General features: G+C 39.8%; 1 protein-coding gene across 1 annotated transcript; it reads left to right on the top strand.

The window, feature by feature from the left end:
• On the top strand, nucleotides 1-17,313 carry LOC129187641 (muscleblind-like protein 2a). The gene is made up of 9 exons (XM_054787203.1): nucleotides 1-224; nucleotides 5,360-5,923; nucleotides 8,200-8,364; nucleotides 8,455-8,640; nucleotides 9,139-9,384; nucleotides 10,030-10,083; nucleotides 10,388-10,544; nucleotides 11,934-11,969; nucleotides 15,042-17,313. Exons 2-9 carry the CDS (start codon nucleotides 5,747-5,749, stop codon nucleotides 15,158-15,160), a joined length of 1,140 nt encoding a protein of 379 aa, XP_054643178.1. The 5' UTR covers nucleotides 1-224; nucleotides 5,360-5,746; the 3' UTR covers nucleotides 15,161-17,313.
• Nucleotides 17,314-17,945: the final 632 nt, after the last annotated feature.

The raw sequence follows: 17,945 nt of genomic DNA, 5'->3' as shown, positions 1-17,945 counted from the left end.
GTCAATAGCTTGTTGCTCAAATCAGTGTAGTGTCACAAAGTAACAGCTGTTGGGAATCACTTCCAGCAGCATTATAAAACATTACGTCGCCATTTATTACACCCACTTGGCTTGTCGAGCGGTCATTTCGGGCATAACGGTAGTTGTCGTGCCCGTGTGTCCGAGCCGTCCGTATCCACCACCCCCCCTGCGGCGAGGAGCAGAGGTCCATCCGCGGCGATGAGGTAAGCAACTTCTCGCCCTGCTAACTGGAGCTAGCAGTTAGCGTGATGCTAATGCTGACGTTCATTACATATGCACAGGGAGCTAGCTAAAGCACCTCGGGCTTCTAACGCTAATGTTGCCTTCACAGCACGCCCAATGTTAACAGTATTCAACTATAAAGACGGCAGTGACGTTAAATAACGACTCTCTTGTTGTCTTTGCGACATTATGTTTACAGAGTGAAACGTCGTCGATGCTTCTTTAAAGCTGACATTCTCAAATTAACCGTGATTAGGCTTCTTTTTTTGTCAAGGTTCTACTTGTCAGTCATAAACAGGAAATGCAAGCAAGAAATGTTTTCATAGAGGTTCATTTGTGTCCACAACCATGAGTTGTACATTAACTGGTCTAGTCTTGCAGTTTGTTCCTTCAGCAAACGCCTAGTTACTTCATCCTGATTTCAGTGTGCATTTTAGCTTGTCACACTAAAGCTACATTACATTATATATGTATGTGTCACAAATTGACTTATGTACTGAATGTGCAGTGTTTAAAGCAGATATTGAAAGAAATGCCATACGTGGTCATGCCAAAAATGCTAAGATGAAGTAAACCCCTGGTGTATTCCGCTAGTTACATAATTAGACTTCTGAAGTGTGCATTAAACAAAGCAAACTTTAAAGCTGCTGTATGTCACAGAGAGCTGCTGCCCAGATGGTGCTGTCTTGCTAACGTACTGCAAGCATTGCATCCCGCCCTCTTCCTGCTTTGAGTATGTAAGCTACGGCCGACATTACGCGCGCTGGTTGTGTTTGTTGTCAGCTAATAATAGCGTTTTGACTAACTTTAGCTACTTACGTTAGCTATCATTGACTGTATAGCCAATCATATCAACATCATCACTGCAAATTGTGGGCCGCTTCTCTTGAGACTGCTATTGTGGTATGGAAATCTACGTGAATACCAGACAGCCGTGAGTGACCAATCACCTTAGTCTGGCCGAAGGACAATTGACAATGCAGTTTAACTCGTAATTGTGAAAAGTATAGTCATCAAAAGATTCAAGACTTCAAAGCCGGTGACAGCATTAAGTCACACACACTTGAACAGGATTCATGCCATATTTAAGATATGTTAACTGGTGCATTCCTAATTTCCAGCAGCAAGGCTGTCCATCATCAAGGGAAGTAAAGTTGTATTCCAAGCCAGCGGTGTTTTGCTGCAAGCTGTTCAGCCAGCTTTCACTCTTCACTGTGTATCCTGCTCTCGTTTCCTATTGGCTTATTCCACACTGGGAGGGTCTTCCCGGCAGGAAAGGGGGGAGGCTGGGAATGTTTCAGCCTGGACTTCGTTGGACGCTCTGGTTTCACTGTTGTTGAAGAGGAAATGTTTTGAGTTCTTAGCACAAATAGTTAGAGGTGGATGGTTGTGCTTATCTTTTGAAGCTGTTTGAATAATCCTCATTTTGTGGATTGCAAGTGCTGCAGTGAGAGCACCAAGGTAGGTTGGTTGCCTGGGCTCATTTCCTGACTTGTGTGCCCAAAGGAATGTTCTCTTGTGTGCGATGGGATTTCACGATGGCGTGCGACAGTAAGGTCTTAGTCCGCAATCAGCCAAATCTTAAGCCTTTTTCAGTCTTTATATTTGTTAAACCCTGGTTTCCAGTAGATTACCTTCTTAGAATACACTTTATATGCAACTAATCCAATTTTTCCAGCCTGACTGTCAACTTCCTGTGTTTGTGTGTGTGTGTGCGTGTGTCATGGCAAAGTGCACTCGACTGTACACGACGTGTATCCTGTCCTGTGTTTGACTAAGCCACGTGGTGTTTAAACTTTGTCTTAACCTCCTTTACGTTCTTGATGAACTGAAGGTGGACCTACGTCAAGCGTATTAAAATTCATTTCCTCACACCAAGTCACAGTCAGTATGACATATTTGCCACTTTAATTTCCCGTCCAACTCATCTCTCTACAAATCCCACAGGACAATTGCCTGTGTTTTTTCTTATACAGTCAAACCTCGGCTTTTCGACGAACAAAATTACCCAAATTTTCCCCCGGTTTTTGTACATTGTCTAGTTATTGTACAGTATTACACGTAACAAACTCATTCCGTTTGGCCTGGACTGTATCATTCCTCAGAATCAAGTGCCCAAACAAAGCACTGTTTGGGTGCTTGATTCTGCACGGACTCTCTGACCGTGCATTTTTCATTGTGTCACTGCTAAAAACCCATCACGGGGCCAAAGAAAATTTTGAGTGCCAGCAATTTGATAAAGAAGGCGAAAAACGCTATTCGATTAAAGAAAGAACTCATCGCAAAGTACACATACGGCGCCGCCTCTCCCCCTTCTGCCGTGCAGCTCCACGCCATTTTTGCCTACAAGCGTGTTTGATAAAGGTAAAACTGATGTGAAATGTTCATTTGTCAATTTCATTGGTCATGTGTAATTATTTTGCATTGCTTTCGGCATGTATAATTCTAATTATTGATTATTTGTATTTGGTGTTAATATTTTTGGGTTTCTGGAACGGAATAATTGGATTTAACTTACTTCCTATGGGGGAAAATGGCTTGGAATAAATGAATAACGAAAACCATGGTACCACTGTACAGTGGCCAGGGGCTGTTATTTACTCAACTGAGGAGGGTACTGGGGTTTATTCGGGGTCAAAGGTTATTTATTGAGGATGCCTTTATGAGTACAAATGCATTCAAAATATATTTTTATAAAGGTTGGGCATTGTAATCTATTAGTCATTTAGCTGATTGCTACATTTTCCGTCAATGTTGGACGTGATTGTTGATGAATCGTGTCTTGACTCCTTGTCTGCAACCAGCAAAGGTGTCGTTGGTTCAGTCTCAACTAGAACAACATAATGTTAACTCTGCATTTTGTTTTTGTCTGCCCTTACAAAGCATTTCATGTTAAATTCTTAAAATACCCATTTACAGTCATTTTTCGTTTATTGCTGTTAATTGGTTACAGACCCGACCGCAATAAATGAATATCCGCGAAGTAGGGTTCAATATTAATGAATGGAACATTCCCATAGTGGCAGCATAGAAAACCTGATTATGACTTTCTAAATAGGTTTTTATCATTATTTGAGCCCTGCAGCCATGAAATAACACCCCTGTTACCTTTACACTCCTTTTATTGTTTGTTTACAACATATTGCTCAACTGTAATGCGCAGACTACAGTATCACTGCAGGGACACAGAGATGGCCCCGACTTTAAACATAGCATGCTACCGCGCTAACTAGTTAGCTTCCAATTTGTTTATTCTAAACTTAAGGGGTTCAAACTAAGTGGTGAAGAAGGACAAAGTAAGAAGCCAAAAACGTACCACTGGTTGGTCGATTCTTTGAGACCGTTTTTGTTGGTGTGTACGTACGGACAGTACGGGCGTACGGACAGTACGGGCGTACGGACAGTACGGGCGTACGGACAGTACGGTCGTACGGACAGTCGTGAGTGACAGCCATGAATGCCAGCCATCTTATTTGGCCCATATTGAACTGCGAGACAATTGTTAATGTAGTTTAATTAGTAATTGTAGAGGCACTTTTTGTGCAATACGGTATGTTTTTTTTTTTTAAAGCACTATTGGTAACATGCTAGCCAGTGGCAGCGTTTTTATAGTTTGGGTTGGAAAAAATGTAATCTTGAGCCAGTTGCAAACAGTCCCTTTAAGTCTTTTTTCGGACGCTAATGAAATACTAAGCCACTTTTGCACTTTTTCATCAAAGTCCATTGTAAACATCAGCTTTACAGAAGTATGCACACATATCACATGTTCTTTAGCTCATATGAGTGGACAATCGTAATGGCTGGCTGTGGCAATTTGCATCTTGTTTTCTCTGCCCTTTATTATGCATATACGGTATGTGTGTGTATATGCTTTTGTGAGAGGGGGAGCCTGAGGAAAACATTGTGACAGTTTAGCTCAAACTAACATAGCATTTGATCAGAGCGGAGCAGTTGTAGAGATAATTCCCAATAATGACTTAATGATAAAGTCTTATAACTGGGTTTTTATAATGGGCTTAGGGGAGGGGTTTTGTCCACAAGCTAGTAGGTTAAAATATCTATAGTTTTTTTTTTTTAATTACTCAGCTATTTATCAGTGCAAAGTACAAAAAGTACCAAATTCTTCACTGTTCAATTTGATCAACGGGCCTAGTGTAATATTTTCCATATTGTGTTCTAAGTTCTCTGTAAAAAACAAAAAAAAAAAAAAGAAGAAGAAAGTTCACGTTTACTGTTAAGCCCCAAATAATGAATTCCTTGGTGAAATTTGGAGTTACAGTAAATTTTTAGCAAAGAGGCCGCGCAGTGGACGCACAGTGAATTTTTAGCAAAGAGGTCGCGCAGTGGACGCATAGTTAGCATTTTGGCTTCACAGTCAGGAGGTCGAGGGTTTGATTGTCCGTTTGGGCATCTCAGGGAGGAATTACCATGTTGTCACCGTGTGTGCGTGGGTTTTCTCCGGGTACTCTGGCTTCCTCCCATATTCCAAAAACAGGCATGTCTGGCAAACTCTAGCTTGTGGGCCATATACGACCTTTTCCCAAGTCATTTTTTCAACATCGAAGCTGCAGCCAGCGATAGGATTTACATTGCTATTTTAAAATTTCCGTAAGTCTGGAACTATCAAAATAATTCCACTGGTTTCTGAAGCTCGAGACTGAAGCGATATACGGATCATTACGGTAATCATAGGGACTACCATCACAGCCTCTTTCAGAAGACGAGGCCTTGTGATGGAGAGGGACAGAGAAGCAAGCTTTCTACAACAGTTATTTTGAAAAGTGATATTTTATCAGACATTTGGGTGTTTTTTACCATTTGTTTTTGCCGTGCTTGTCTCATTTAGAAGTTGCAAAAAATGGTAAAACATGGTGTCTAGAGATAGTCACGAATTATGCAAAATATTGTGTTGCCTATATACCATCTCTATATATATATATATATATATATATATATATATATATATATATATAAACAGCAATGAATATTTTTAATATTAGTTCTTAAAGCCAGTTTCCACATTCTTCGTAGCCAGAAAATGCCCATGAATTAATTTGCAAATTTGCCAAATTTCCATCTATGAAAAAAATGAAATTTATGTTTTTATGTCTTTCAGCTCACCAGTCTAAAGTGCCTTTGAGAAGAAGTTGGTTGTTTGACGTGGAAAGCCTGTTTTTTCTTTGAGGCCAGCAAAAACATCATAGCTCACCTGGGGGGCGGCTACTTTGCACACCATCAAAGCTAGATAATGGTCTGAAAAAGCAACCAGCCGTGCATAGTTTTCAAAGAGAAGCCAATGAGTGGTGGTGTCTGACTAGATGGGTCATCTCCACCTCAGTGACCCTCCATCTGATCCTTCCGCTCCAGCTGATGGAGCACTCATCAGCTTGTTTTAGGAGAGGACTTTGAGCTCACATCCAAATCCTGTGATCTGCCTTCTTCTTTCGGTGCATCAAGATTGTCATATAATAATAAAAACATTTTATGATCAAAATCTTTGGACATGGCGTCGCTGAACCTTTCATCAGGAAGAGACACAAAATGGCTAACCCTGGAAGTGTGTCGACAGTTTCAGCGAGGAAATTGTTCACGCAGCGATGAGGAGTGCAAATTTGCTCACCCGCCAAAGAGCTGCCAAGTGGAAAATGGGAGGGTCATCGCCTGCTTTGACTCACTAAAGGTAAGGAAGATCAAGCTGTTCAGTTTTGATTGTTGTCGCTGCTGCTGCCCCTAGAATATTCTGAGGTTTGGATCCAGCTTGTTGTCAGAAGTGAACCCTTTAGCTGTGCTATCTACGAAGATGTTTTGGTTTGTGCGCTAATGACATCTGCTTGCCATGTGATCTTGCAGTGAGCATCCCATGACTTTCATAGGGGGCAAACATCCACCGCTGACCTCCCTCTAGATGTATTGTTAGCAACACTGCTCCTGAGGTCGCAACCATGAAGAAAAGCCTTATTGATCTTATTGAGGGACGCATTGTTTGATAACCTTTAGAAGGAACTTTCTGTACAACGTTTGCATTCAACCCACAAATGCATAAAACAAAGAATTATCTCACTTGGGTGCTCTGATCAGGTTTTTATGCTGCCTATTTCGATACCGATCACCAATGAGTGAGATTGGCTTATATCAACCTTTACTGGGGGTGTCACAAGTTCTCGTGTCACACGATCTCGCAAGATTAAAACACGACAAAATTTCTCGTTCAGAAAAAAAATATCTTGGGGGCACTATGCCTGGGACCATAATAAATAAATTAATCACACAATAAATGAAAATGAAATAAGTTTGCCGGCCGCGATATATTGCCATGTGCATGCGTGTCTGTTCTCTTCCCTCCTCTCTCCTCTTCTCTGGCCTCCAAACAGGCAGGAAGAGGCTCATTTCGTTCTCGTAGACCTAATCTCATGTATCATCTCGTCTCATGATCCAAGTCTGTGATCCTGCAAAGAAAAATAGTGTGGCGCCGCAAAACATTACACAAGTTCTAAACTTTTTAAAAGTTGTAATCTTTTTTAAATTGTACCTGTTGTTACAACAACAGAATTCAACAGGAGTGCAGAGTGCATGTGTAGGCCTACTTTGAAGTAATTTAAACACTGAACTATGTAGGCCTTTTTGAGTCATTCCCGTGTTTGTGTAAAATTAAAACAAGACATAGCCAACTTTAACATAAAAAAGCACACCAGAGTTCACTTGTGTGCATGTCAGTATCATTTGCTCAATATCATTTACATCACTTGACTACCACAGGCAATTCAATATGCTTGTGCTGAATGAATGTCATCAATTTGCCTTCTGGTGATGTTTGCTGCCATTCGATTAGTCCTGTTCTTAACTCTCTTTACAGAGAAAGGCATTTCTTTCATTTTCTGAATAATTTCCTGTTTGTTTTTTGAATTCTGAGAGTAGATGCTCTCAGATTTTTATGAACATGTATTCTCCATCTGTGAATGGCTTCCCCCCTCCTTCCAATCTTATGTGAAGGCAGAGCCACAGGGCTCAACCGTACCTGACTTTGGAGCGTTCATCCACTTCTTGAATTTATGTTTGCTCTGCACTCACCCTTGCGTAGTAGTTTTTTGAAATCGCTCTCTTACGACCATTTGCAGTTGGGTACTTTTCAGAAGAAGCTGAGTGCTTGTTTTGAAAATGTCTTTCAACGTTACATTTTCCGTTGTTTGCTAATTTGTCGCCTTATATCAAGTACACGGGTAAACCAATGTCAATGGCAGTGAAGGCATATGTACACACGTATGTATGTTAAACTCTATTTTCTTCAGAGATTTTTCTTTTTAGGGAAGTATTGATTGTTATGGATAGTTTACCGCGAGGGTAGCACATTCAACAAGACTTCTTTTTTGTGTCTCACTGCACACACTGGCCCCTGTGCCTCTTCACTGGCTCATCCAATCAGCACAGTGTCGATGCATTCATGGACGTGCGGTGAGTCGGATATTTCAAACTCTTTCTGAAAATGCACATTTCCCCCACTCATGGATGTACGGTATTGGAATCGGCAGCAAAAAACCCTGATCAGAGCATCCCTAATCTAAACGTGTATATATACAATTGCTTAGGCACTGCAAAACATGACTTCTATAGTCAACCTGTAATCCTCTAAGTCTGCCAAACTTGCATTTTTGTTTAATTGTTGTTTAAACGCTGCAGTTGTCTCCATTCAAAAGTCAGTTTCAGTCCGAGTTTGTTCCTCAGAGTTCGAAAAACAATAATTTTCGTTGCATTGTGTGATGCATAAGCCTGCAGTTAGCACTAGAGGGAACTAGTTGTCGTGATTTGCACACTGATGACACCACTGCCACTGTGGAGGAGTGTGGGGATGATTATTCTGTTGATGGAAGCGTAACCGAGAACCTCTGTGCTGAGGGAAAATTGAATTTTGAGGGTCCCTATCTTAATGTTCCATTTTTTCCCATTGTTCTCTGAACGCAGGGCCGATGCTCTAGAGAAAATTGCAAGTACCTTCATCCGCCTTCGCACTTAAAGACCCAGTTAGAAATAAATGGGCGCAACAATCTCATCCAGCAGAAGACAGCAGCTGCAGTGCTTGCCCAGCAGATGCAGCTCATGATCCCTACAGCCGGTCTACAGTCTGTGGTAAGTACCACACACGGATCATGAGGAGGAAGAGCTATTCCACCCTGTGTTTATCTTCTCACCTCACATCCATCATTTCCTGCTACACAGGGTCTTGGCACAAACTCTGGTCTGGGCTACGGTTCATACTTAACACCCCTGAGCCACGGGATGAGCCTGGTTCCCTCAGACATCCTCCCTAGCAGCCAGGTTCTTGTTCAAGGGAGCTCGCCTGTCACAGTCCAGAGCTCGCCTTCTTCCCCCTCACAGAAGCTCCAGCGCACTGACAAACTGGAGGTACAAACCAGGTCACATCGACATCTGATTGATTTGTGATGTGAAGCAATGTTTCCATAGTATATAATGGAAAATGAAAATGATCCATTCCAGGCTCTCTCCCTAAAAAAAACAATTGTATTAACTGTGTTATACAATACATAAAATAATAAATATTATACATATTATAATTATTAATGCATAAAATAATGAAACACTTTGTCTTAACTTTAATGAAGAAGGACTAACAATAATTATTATATATATTATATATATTATATTAATACTGTGAATGTAAGTCTGTTTGGCGGGTCTGATGAGTTGCACAAAGTAACAATGAAGTGTTGATGATGTGAAAAACTTTAGAGGCATATTTTCCTGAAACTATTAGTCAAGTTGCTAGTTTTACAATCTGATATTTGGATTTAGAATTTCTACTGTACTTAAGTGATAAATACAATACCAAGACATGAATTGTCCCGCTTTAGGCCGGATGTCTTAATGCCGTCATAATTGCAGGTGTGCCGTGAGTTCCAGCGGGGAACCTGCGCCCGAGGGGAAACTGACTGCCGCTTCGCCCACCCCAGCGACAGCCCCATGATTGACACCATCGACAACACCGTCACCGTTTGCATGGACTACATCAAGAGCCGCTGCACCCGGGACAAGTGCAAGTATTTTCACCCGCCCGCGCACTTGCAGGCCAAAATTAAGTCCAGTCAACATCAGACGGCCATGACTGCTCAGGCCACCGCTGCAGCCGTGGTAAGGCACTCCTATCCTTCCTTACCTATGAGTACTGATTGATGAGCTTATTTAAGTCATGTTTAAGGATAGTAAACTAAATCAGGATGCAATTCAAAGTGTTTGACTAAAGTGTGATCTTTGTTATGTGTGCTGTTCTCCATAGACCATCTGTGTTTATAATTCAAACCATTTTTTGTTTTTCATGTCACCTGTGTTATAGTTTTCCTGCATGGCTCTTAAAAATATACTTGGAATAAGTTCCGATATTTTTCTTTACCCAACAAATATGACACATCTGCTGTTCCATTTTTGGCTTTTTTAATAACACAGCTGGACAGATGCTATGTTGTTTTTAATGCTTTTTTCATCACATTTCCCTCTATATTATATTAATCCATATTGACACAAGGATTATTATTAAACGCGTTGAAAACAATTTCGAAGCCATAAATTGCAAACGTTATATTATTTAATGGGTCATTCTAGTTACTGTGCATGCAAATTGTGTTTTATGTGGTATACTACATTCAGCTTATTTTTGTTTCCCCCTTCTCATCTATGCACAACGCTGTCCCCCATGATGCACCTCTGCTTGCTGTATGTTAATACGCTTGAACCCCATTGGCCCACTGCCATCATGTGCTCGCTGTCCGCTCTTAAAAGACTCTGTCGACTGCCAAAGCAATGAAGCGACCCCTCGAGGCAACTGTAGACCTGGTATTTTCACCTTTTGCTTTGCATGTAGCTAGTCAATGATACTGTAATAACGTTTCGTTCTGTCATTGTGAGCTTCCTGTAGTTCTCATTTGTGTCACATTGGGATCTTAAGAGTTAACATGATACATTATTTCCATTCCTATTTGTATCCTGAAACCATAAGTGCATGACGTGTAATTAACAGTCACATTTGTTGTCTAGTTGTATTCTTTCACAGTTTTTTTTTTTTTTTTCAATTAGACACCATGTGTTAAGAACATGGCCTTAAACGAGTCCTGTTTGTTTCCTCTCCCAAACCCTTCAGGGCTTCCCCCACAGCATCCTGCAACCTCTGCCAAAGAGACCAGCTCTGGAGAAGAGCAACTGGGCAAACTCGCTGCTCAACCCCAGTTTGTTGCACTATCAGCAGGCTCTGGCCAACACACAACTGCAGCAGCCCACGGCTGCATTCTACCCTGCAGGTAATTTATGCTATATGTTAATCGATGTTTTGATCTTGCTGGCAGCAAAACAAATTTACCTTACTGTACTAGTAAAGTAACCAAATCTAATAGCTTAGTAAGGGGGTAAACCCACAAAATCCTCAAATATTTATTTTCCCCATTGTATATGGCATAATTTCCAGACTATTGAGCGCCCTTGATTATAAGCCACACCCACGAAATTTAAAGTGGAAAAAAAAGATCTGTTCATAGACACAGGTGTCCATGTTGTAACATGGGATATTTAGGACACAGAAAGATGTTACACAAAAAGGTTTAACTTTTAATTAAATAAATGCTTTTTTCTAAACAATGCCGAACAGTGCGTGTAATATGGCTGGTTAAACAGTAGTTTACCAGTCATTCATCGCTGTCTTCATCTTCCTTGTTGGAATTAAACAGACTAACATTTCCTTTATCTCTGTCTTTCGTTGTTGCTCTCAGTCTCACTTGGGTCTCGAGGCAAATTAACCTTTGAGCTTCTGCTGTCCTCTTCATCACGCTGTAGTCCAGCCTTTCGAAAACCACGCTGTCAGGATCCACTGGCAAACTTTAGCAAAAGTTAGCAAAAGTAGATCCATCGTCTTTAACTTGAAAGCTGCATTACATGCATGCCTTCTTGTGTTGTCCATGATTAGGGTGTCTGCATGAAGCGCAAAATGGAGTTCTGTTCCGAGTTGTCACGAGATTAGAACCATAAATTAGCCGCATCACTGTATGAACCGCTGGGTTTGAAAGCGGGAGAAAAAAGTAGCGGCTTATACACCGGAAATTTCCGGTATATATTTTACAATCTTAACTACCTCTTGGAGTGCCTTCATCTACCCCCAGGGGTACTAGTAACCCCATTTAAGAACCAGTGGTCTATCTAGAGCGGTGGTTCGCAAATTGATCTCATCACTTGGCTGCCACCAGCAAAGGCACAGTTAATTCAGTCTCAAGTAGTTTGCGCTCCTAAGAACAACAACCTGACTTTTTGTTATTGCTTAATTGATTGTGCAGGTGCACATAATGTCACATTCACTGTTGTTCATGCTGGTGCCTTTCACTATTACACAGGTGGAGTGGAGTGACTTTGCTCCTTGCTAATGAACATAATCAATGAGTGCCTTTCAACCATCATGACTTTGTTGTCTTGTAACACTGACATTCAGCAGCAGGACGAAGGCTGCTACCTAGCAACATTGTAGTTGACATGGCAACCACTTATTTGTTGACCACCCTACAGTATTTGGCTCTGCACCTGTTTTTTTCCTTCATTCTGAGCTGGTAAAATTGTACTACAAAGACAAGCTGCATCTCTTGCAATGTTTCAGTTGTTTTTATTGTATTAAGAGGCATTCTTTTGTTTTCATTGCACAAACACAGGTTCTGTTTTATGTATGACTCCTGCAAACAGCGTCGGTAAGTCCCATCCCCTTGTCCCACAGTCCACAATATACAGTATGTTTGCACCATCACCGTGATCATTCCTGTCATTCACATACTAGAAAAAAATTCCCTTGCAATCAGGATGACACACACACACACACACACACACACACACACACACACACACACACACACACACATCACGTCATTTTATTTCAGTGTTGCGATTGCGGGTTTGTTTTGCAACATACATGTATTTGTTGTGATATGGCATTCATGTTTTATTAGGTATTACCACAGCTACATAATCAATGCTGTAGATACCAATATACACTCACCAGCCACTTTATCAGGCACGCCTGCACAATGCAGTGGCATCACATAAAAGAGCTGTTTCAAAACATTTGGCCAAACATAATAAGATGAGGGTTTTGACTGACACTGTCATAGAGGTCATTTGAACTGTTTGCTTATTGTTGTAGTATTATGTACTGGCGAAATGCATCACAAATATTTTAAAAATATGAATAATAAGTAAATCAAAATATAAATGAAATTATTTTATTTAAATGTAATTAAAAATATTAATTCACATTAGTTTACTTTTTCTAATTAAAGTCTATTTGTTCGAGTAACTAACTTGATTGGTGAGTGTGTTTAGGAGAATTTTCAACAGATAAACTTTAGTGTATCATTTTGAAAAGCTGTGCTAATACTTAGTGGTGTTGCTGTACGTGTCGTTGCTTCTGGGATGTCAAACGTCTTAATTGTACGTACTTCTTATCAGCCCTCCCTTTATATTTTCCCCTCTGCCTTGCTTCGCTGCATAATCTCATGCCAGCTGCAAGTCTATCTAACCCAGTGATGCTTAGCCACTAATGCCATTTTGTATTAGCCTGGCAAAAGACACAAACACATCGCAATGGTTATCATAATGCTCCACCTGCCTTTTCATTGCTTTCATGGTTCCCCTTCCTGAACAAGTCCCCATGATGTACAGTGCTACGCCTGCTAGTGTCTCTGCAGCAACTTCTCCCGCCACAAGTGTCCCCTACGCAGCAACAGCACCAGCCAATCAGGTTTGCTCCTTTTTGTTTTAGTTTTTTTTTTTTTCTTTAAAGCTTTTAGTTCAGATAACCTTGTGCTTTTTAAATCGAAGGAGTCGCTTCGTGTCCCTGCTTGCATCGGCTGTCATTGAGCTTCATGTGCCTGTCGACCGGCTACTAGGACAGGCTACACTTGTAGACACTTTCACATCTGCAAACACTTGTGTGTCAATGATTTCCGCATGCCTTTTTTGCCTTTCTCAATGTCTTTGTCATTACATAGAATACAGTGCTTCAACAAATGTGTTCTCAGGTAGTGAGGCCATACAATGGAATTTCTAAATCGGAATATACAATACAGTCATGGAAAAAATGATTAGACCACCCTTGTTTCTTCAGTTTCTTGTTCATGTTAATGCCTGATACAACCAAAGGTACCTTTGTTTGGACAAATATAACAATGGCAACAAAAATAGCTCATAAGAGTACAATTTTTGGCAGGACAATGCTATAGCTATTTGTGTAAAAATTAAGTGATTTTGGTTATTATGGAGAAAAACCATGGAAGTTGCTAGATATCAGATGTTAAATTAAACTCTTATGAGTTATATTTGTTACCGTCATTATATTTGTCCAAACAACTGTACCTTTAGTTGTACCAGGCATTAAAATGGATTGGTGAACTGAAGAGACAAGGGTGGTCTAATCATTTTTTCCATGACTGTATATGGAAGTGTCGCACATGTCTACAGGATTACCTCCATATGCGTGTTGTTTTGCTTGTTTGGGTTTTTTGTGAGGCCACCACAGAAATGTATCAGTTATGGCAAAGAGGAAAAGTGTGATGATAACCATAGAAGAAGAAACGAAACTAGGGAACAGCACAGAAAATAGCACATACCTCCCTCTCCTAGATGCCTAGTATAATATGGCTAGTGAGTCTATCTCAGAATTGGAACAGGATAAGTCAGCTGCGTTTACAGTAGTTTTAGTGTGACTCACCTCCCAGGCATGTGCAATAGTAATTCGTCATTAAAGATATGGTGAGTACATTATTTATTGTTTTCATGTTTACACTGGGCCGCACGGTGGAAGAGTGGTTAGCATGTTGGCCATGCAGTCAGGCGATCTGGAAGATATTTGTTGGAAGAAGAATCTCTGTTGGGCATCTCTGTGTGGAGTTAGCATGTTCTCCCCGTGCATGCATGAGTTTTCTCCGGGTACTTCGACTTCCTCGCACATTCCAAAAATATACATGTTAGGTTAATTGGCGACTCTAAATTCCACAGGTATGAATGTGAGTGTGAAAGGTTGTTTGTGCCTTTGGGTGGCGATCAGTCCAGGGTGTTCCCCAAAGAGCCCCAAAGTCAGCTGGGATAGGCTGCGGTCCTAGTGAGGATTAAGTGGCATAGAAAATGAAGGAATGTTTACACTGTGACAGCTGAGACAAAAAAGCCTTCTGTGAAGCCTGATGTAAAAGCACTGGCTCTTAGAAATGTCTTTAAACACGACACCTACATCAGTTCTTTTTTTATTATACAGCGGTAAACTTACAGTATTTTTACTGTAGAATGATAAAAATTCATGTATTCACATTACCTTTACAATTTTTATAAAGGTTTCATGACAAGAGCTTGACCCAGGAACACATTATTTCACTTTACATTATTTCTTATGGAAACATTTTCCAAATACAGTGGAACCTTGGTTTGCGTCATGAAACCGTTCCAGAAGGTCCGACTCTTACCAAAACGTACTCGAAATGAATCCATTTTTTTTCATAGGAAATAATGTAAATCCAATGATTCTGTTCCAGAAAGCCATAACTGCTAACACAAAACACATTTTTATAGTTTTACAATTAGTTTTACATACAGAAAACAATTAGAATCCGCATGTGCAATTTGCACTCTGAAGTAGTGTACATCTTCATTACATATGCTGGCTCCATCAGGAGATATATGTTGCAACATTTTATCACACTAGCGAATACATTTAATCTGACCACGTCTTTGTCATTTTACCAAAGCTTCTTTTTGTCTTCCCCCCCCCGAAACAGATCATTCTCAAGTAACCACCGCAAACAGAACTCAGTGCCACGATGCTGCGGTCAAAGAGCAGCAACCCGTGTGTACATACGGTGTTCACAGCGCACGTCACCTGCAACAAGCATGCTGAATGCATCACCAGTCAATAGGATGGAGTAATCAACTACATACAGTAGCTCATTTTTGGATTGTAAGTGGCACCTGTAAAGTTGTTGTAATAAGCATCATATTTATTCCCCCATAGCAATTGGGAAAAAATGTGCAGAAATACAGTAACTCAAATATAGGCAATGTACTGGAATATATACACATACTATACTAACAGCTATCGGTACAAACATAAATGTTATTTCCTTACATTCTGATGATGTAAATAGTCAAATCAGATGTGTGTGTGTGTGTGTGTGTGTGTGTGTGTGTGTGTGTGTGTGTGTGTGTGTGTGTACATGGTATGGTAGCCATGTTAGAGATTGTTCTACTTTCTTGAATGCATCACACAAACAAATGTAATGATTGTTTTACCTTGTGCCAGATTCAAATTATTTTAAAGGAACTAGCTAAAAGCACTTATATTTTAACTTATATCCACGTTCTTAGAGATGAAGTCCTGCAGGACTATGGCCCTACGCGTGCAGCAGTGCTCCCCCACCTGGTGTGCCTTTGCATTGCATAGAAAGTTTGTTGGCTGACATCAAATTGTAGAACCCAAGCAAACGTCTCTGCTAGTGCTCGTTAAGGACAAAGATTCACCATACATTTAACCTCTTCATTACAGAAAAGCAAGCTTTTTAGACTATGAATGAACATGATAGAGTAGGCAATTTCCATAACTATTGAATTTCCTATAGTTACCTGTATATTATTCAAAGTGAAGTCTGAACACGGTGTGGAACTGTTAGTCTAACTGGTCCAACACTGTCTTATTTGAATGTTACAAGTGCCTAAAGAGTTGTCATTTTTAAGAGGCTTCAGATGAGCTTGCCCTGTTGAATCTATTTAAATCAAATGTAGAAAGTCTTAAATGCTTTGTGAAGACTTTCATGAATATTTGTATTTATCTACCCTCATTATTAGCTATTCTTATTTTTATTGTATTTCCTATTTAAGATGAGTTTGTAGTTTTCCTCCCCAACAATGTTTCTTAATAGTTGAACGTGCCGATGATTAGAATTTAAGGAAGAACGTAAAGTGTAGTTGGGTTGTTTGAATAAGTACAGGGACATTGTATACATTCTGTTAATCAAATTTAAACTTTTATTGTGTCACAGACTGAGCATGTTTAATTCATTCAGGCAATTTTACTGAAGAAGTTCTTTTTTATTTCCTCTCCATGATGTCCTCTTTTTATTGTGAATTTTATTGTTGCTGTCTGTATGTATGTAACATTAACTAAGAACACACTAAAACATATTTACTCCTTGAATGTAACTTCTTAAAGCTGACTTTTTGTTGAGATTCCTCCCAAAGTGAGGGAAATGATCTCATTGCCTCCATAAAAGTCATCGTTGGTGTTCAGGATGTCGGCACTCCAAGCAAGACTAGAGAATTGTTGACGTAACAAAGTGCATTGTATGTGGAAAAAAAGTCCTTATCTTGTTAAGAGTCATAATTGTTCCTCTGTCTGTTGTTGCAGTGATGGAAAACAAACATTAGATTGTATTGTCACATATTTCACTTTGTTATGTTCCAAGGTTGGACACAATTCAGTGCATCATATGTGTGTGTTTTCAGTTTGGTGGTGTGATTTTTAACCTAATGCAGTAAATAATCCACCAAACTCTTCAGGTTTCCGGTTTATTTTTAAGACGTTTTTATTATTATTTCAAAATACATTTTGCCTGCTACCAAAAATCCAAATTTTGCTTGTTCAGACAAAAAAAAACAACAACAAAAAACAGAATGTTCTGTGCGACTGACTGATGGAAACATTTCCTCTTAAGCACTTTCACAGCAGTCAAGATGCTTTTTGTCATCTTTGCCTTAGTCTTCTTCATACGCTGGTAATTGCATTTAAATCCAAAATCAACAAATTGTGGGAAAATGATGGCTGCACTGATGTTGATGATGATGTCATACTGCTTTCAATGGTCACATTAACGTTAATGTTGATGAAGGGGCCACTGTGACCTGCAGCTTTTAACACCGGACCTAACTTTAAAATTCATTTTCTCATTCTAATGGATCTTAATTTTCTGTGTGTAAGTATCCATTTCATGTGACTAGTGATTTCTAAATTATATTTAAAACAAAAAACAATATTGTCAATAAACACTGTCAAGTAAAGCAATGCTGTCATTAGTGTTTTATTCAACATACTTGAAACATTCTACCTTCAAATATTGACATGGATTTGATGGCTTTTATTTAGTTTCATATTCTTCCAAAGATGGTTTGTTTACTCACTTACGAAACATATTTTATTTCATAATTTTTATGTATACACTCACCAAACACCATATTAGGCACACCAAATACACTCATCATGCTGAAAAGTGTTTCTCGTATTTTGTAGTTAAAATAAGTTAAAATAATAACTAAAACAATTGAGCTACAGCTAAAACCACAATAACCAACATAATGATAAATTAGGAGAGTATCAATATCATTTCAATATTTTAAGAACAAAATCCATTTTTTTCTGTCTTGTAGTGTCATTACATTGTGCTGATGTACCTAATGAGCGTAGCTGTACTTCATGTTACAACATGATGCCATGTCTGCCTGTAATGGTGAATATCAATAAAAAAGATACCATTCTCAAATTTGGATGGGCAACGACAATGCAGTGTTACCATAGCAACAACATCCGGCTCATTCCCCTCCTCCTTGATACACGTACCCTTGCTGCCTCCGTGATTGGACGGGTGCTGCTCGGGTGTCACTGGGGCAACCGAATGATGGGATTTATATATATA

Source organism: Dunckerocampus dactyliophorus, chromosome 9, assembly GCF_027744805.1.
Source record: "Dunckerocampus dactyliophorus isolate RoL2022-P2 chromosome 9, RoL_Ddac_1.1, whole genome shotgun sequence".
NCBI lineage: Eukaryota > Metazoa > Chordata > Actinopteri > Syngnathiformes > Syngnathidae > Dunckerocampus > Dunckerocampus dactyliophorus.
This window is presented reverse-complemented; position numbering and strand designations above follow the sequence as displayed.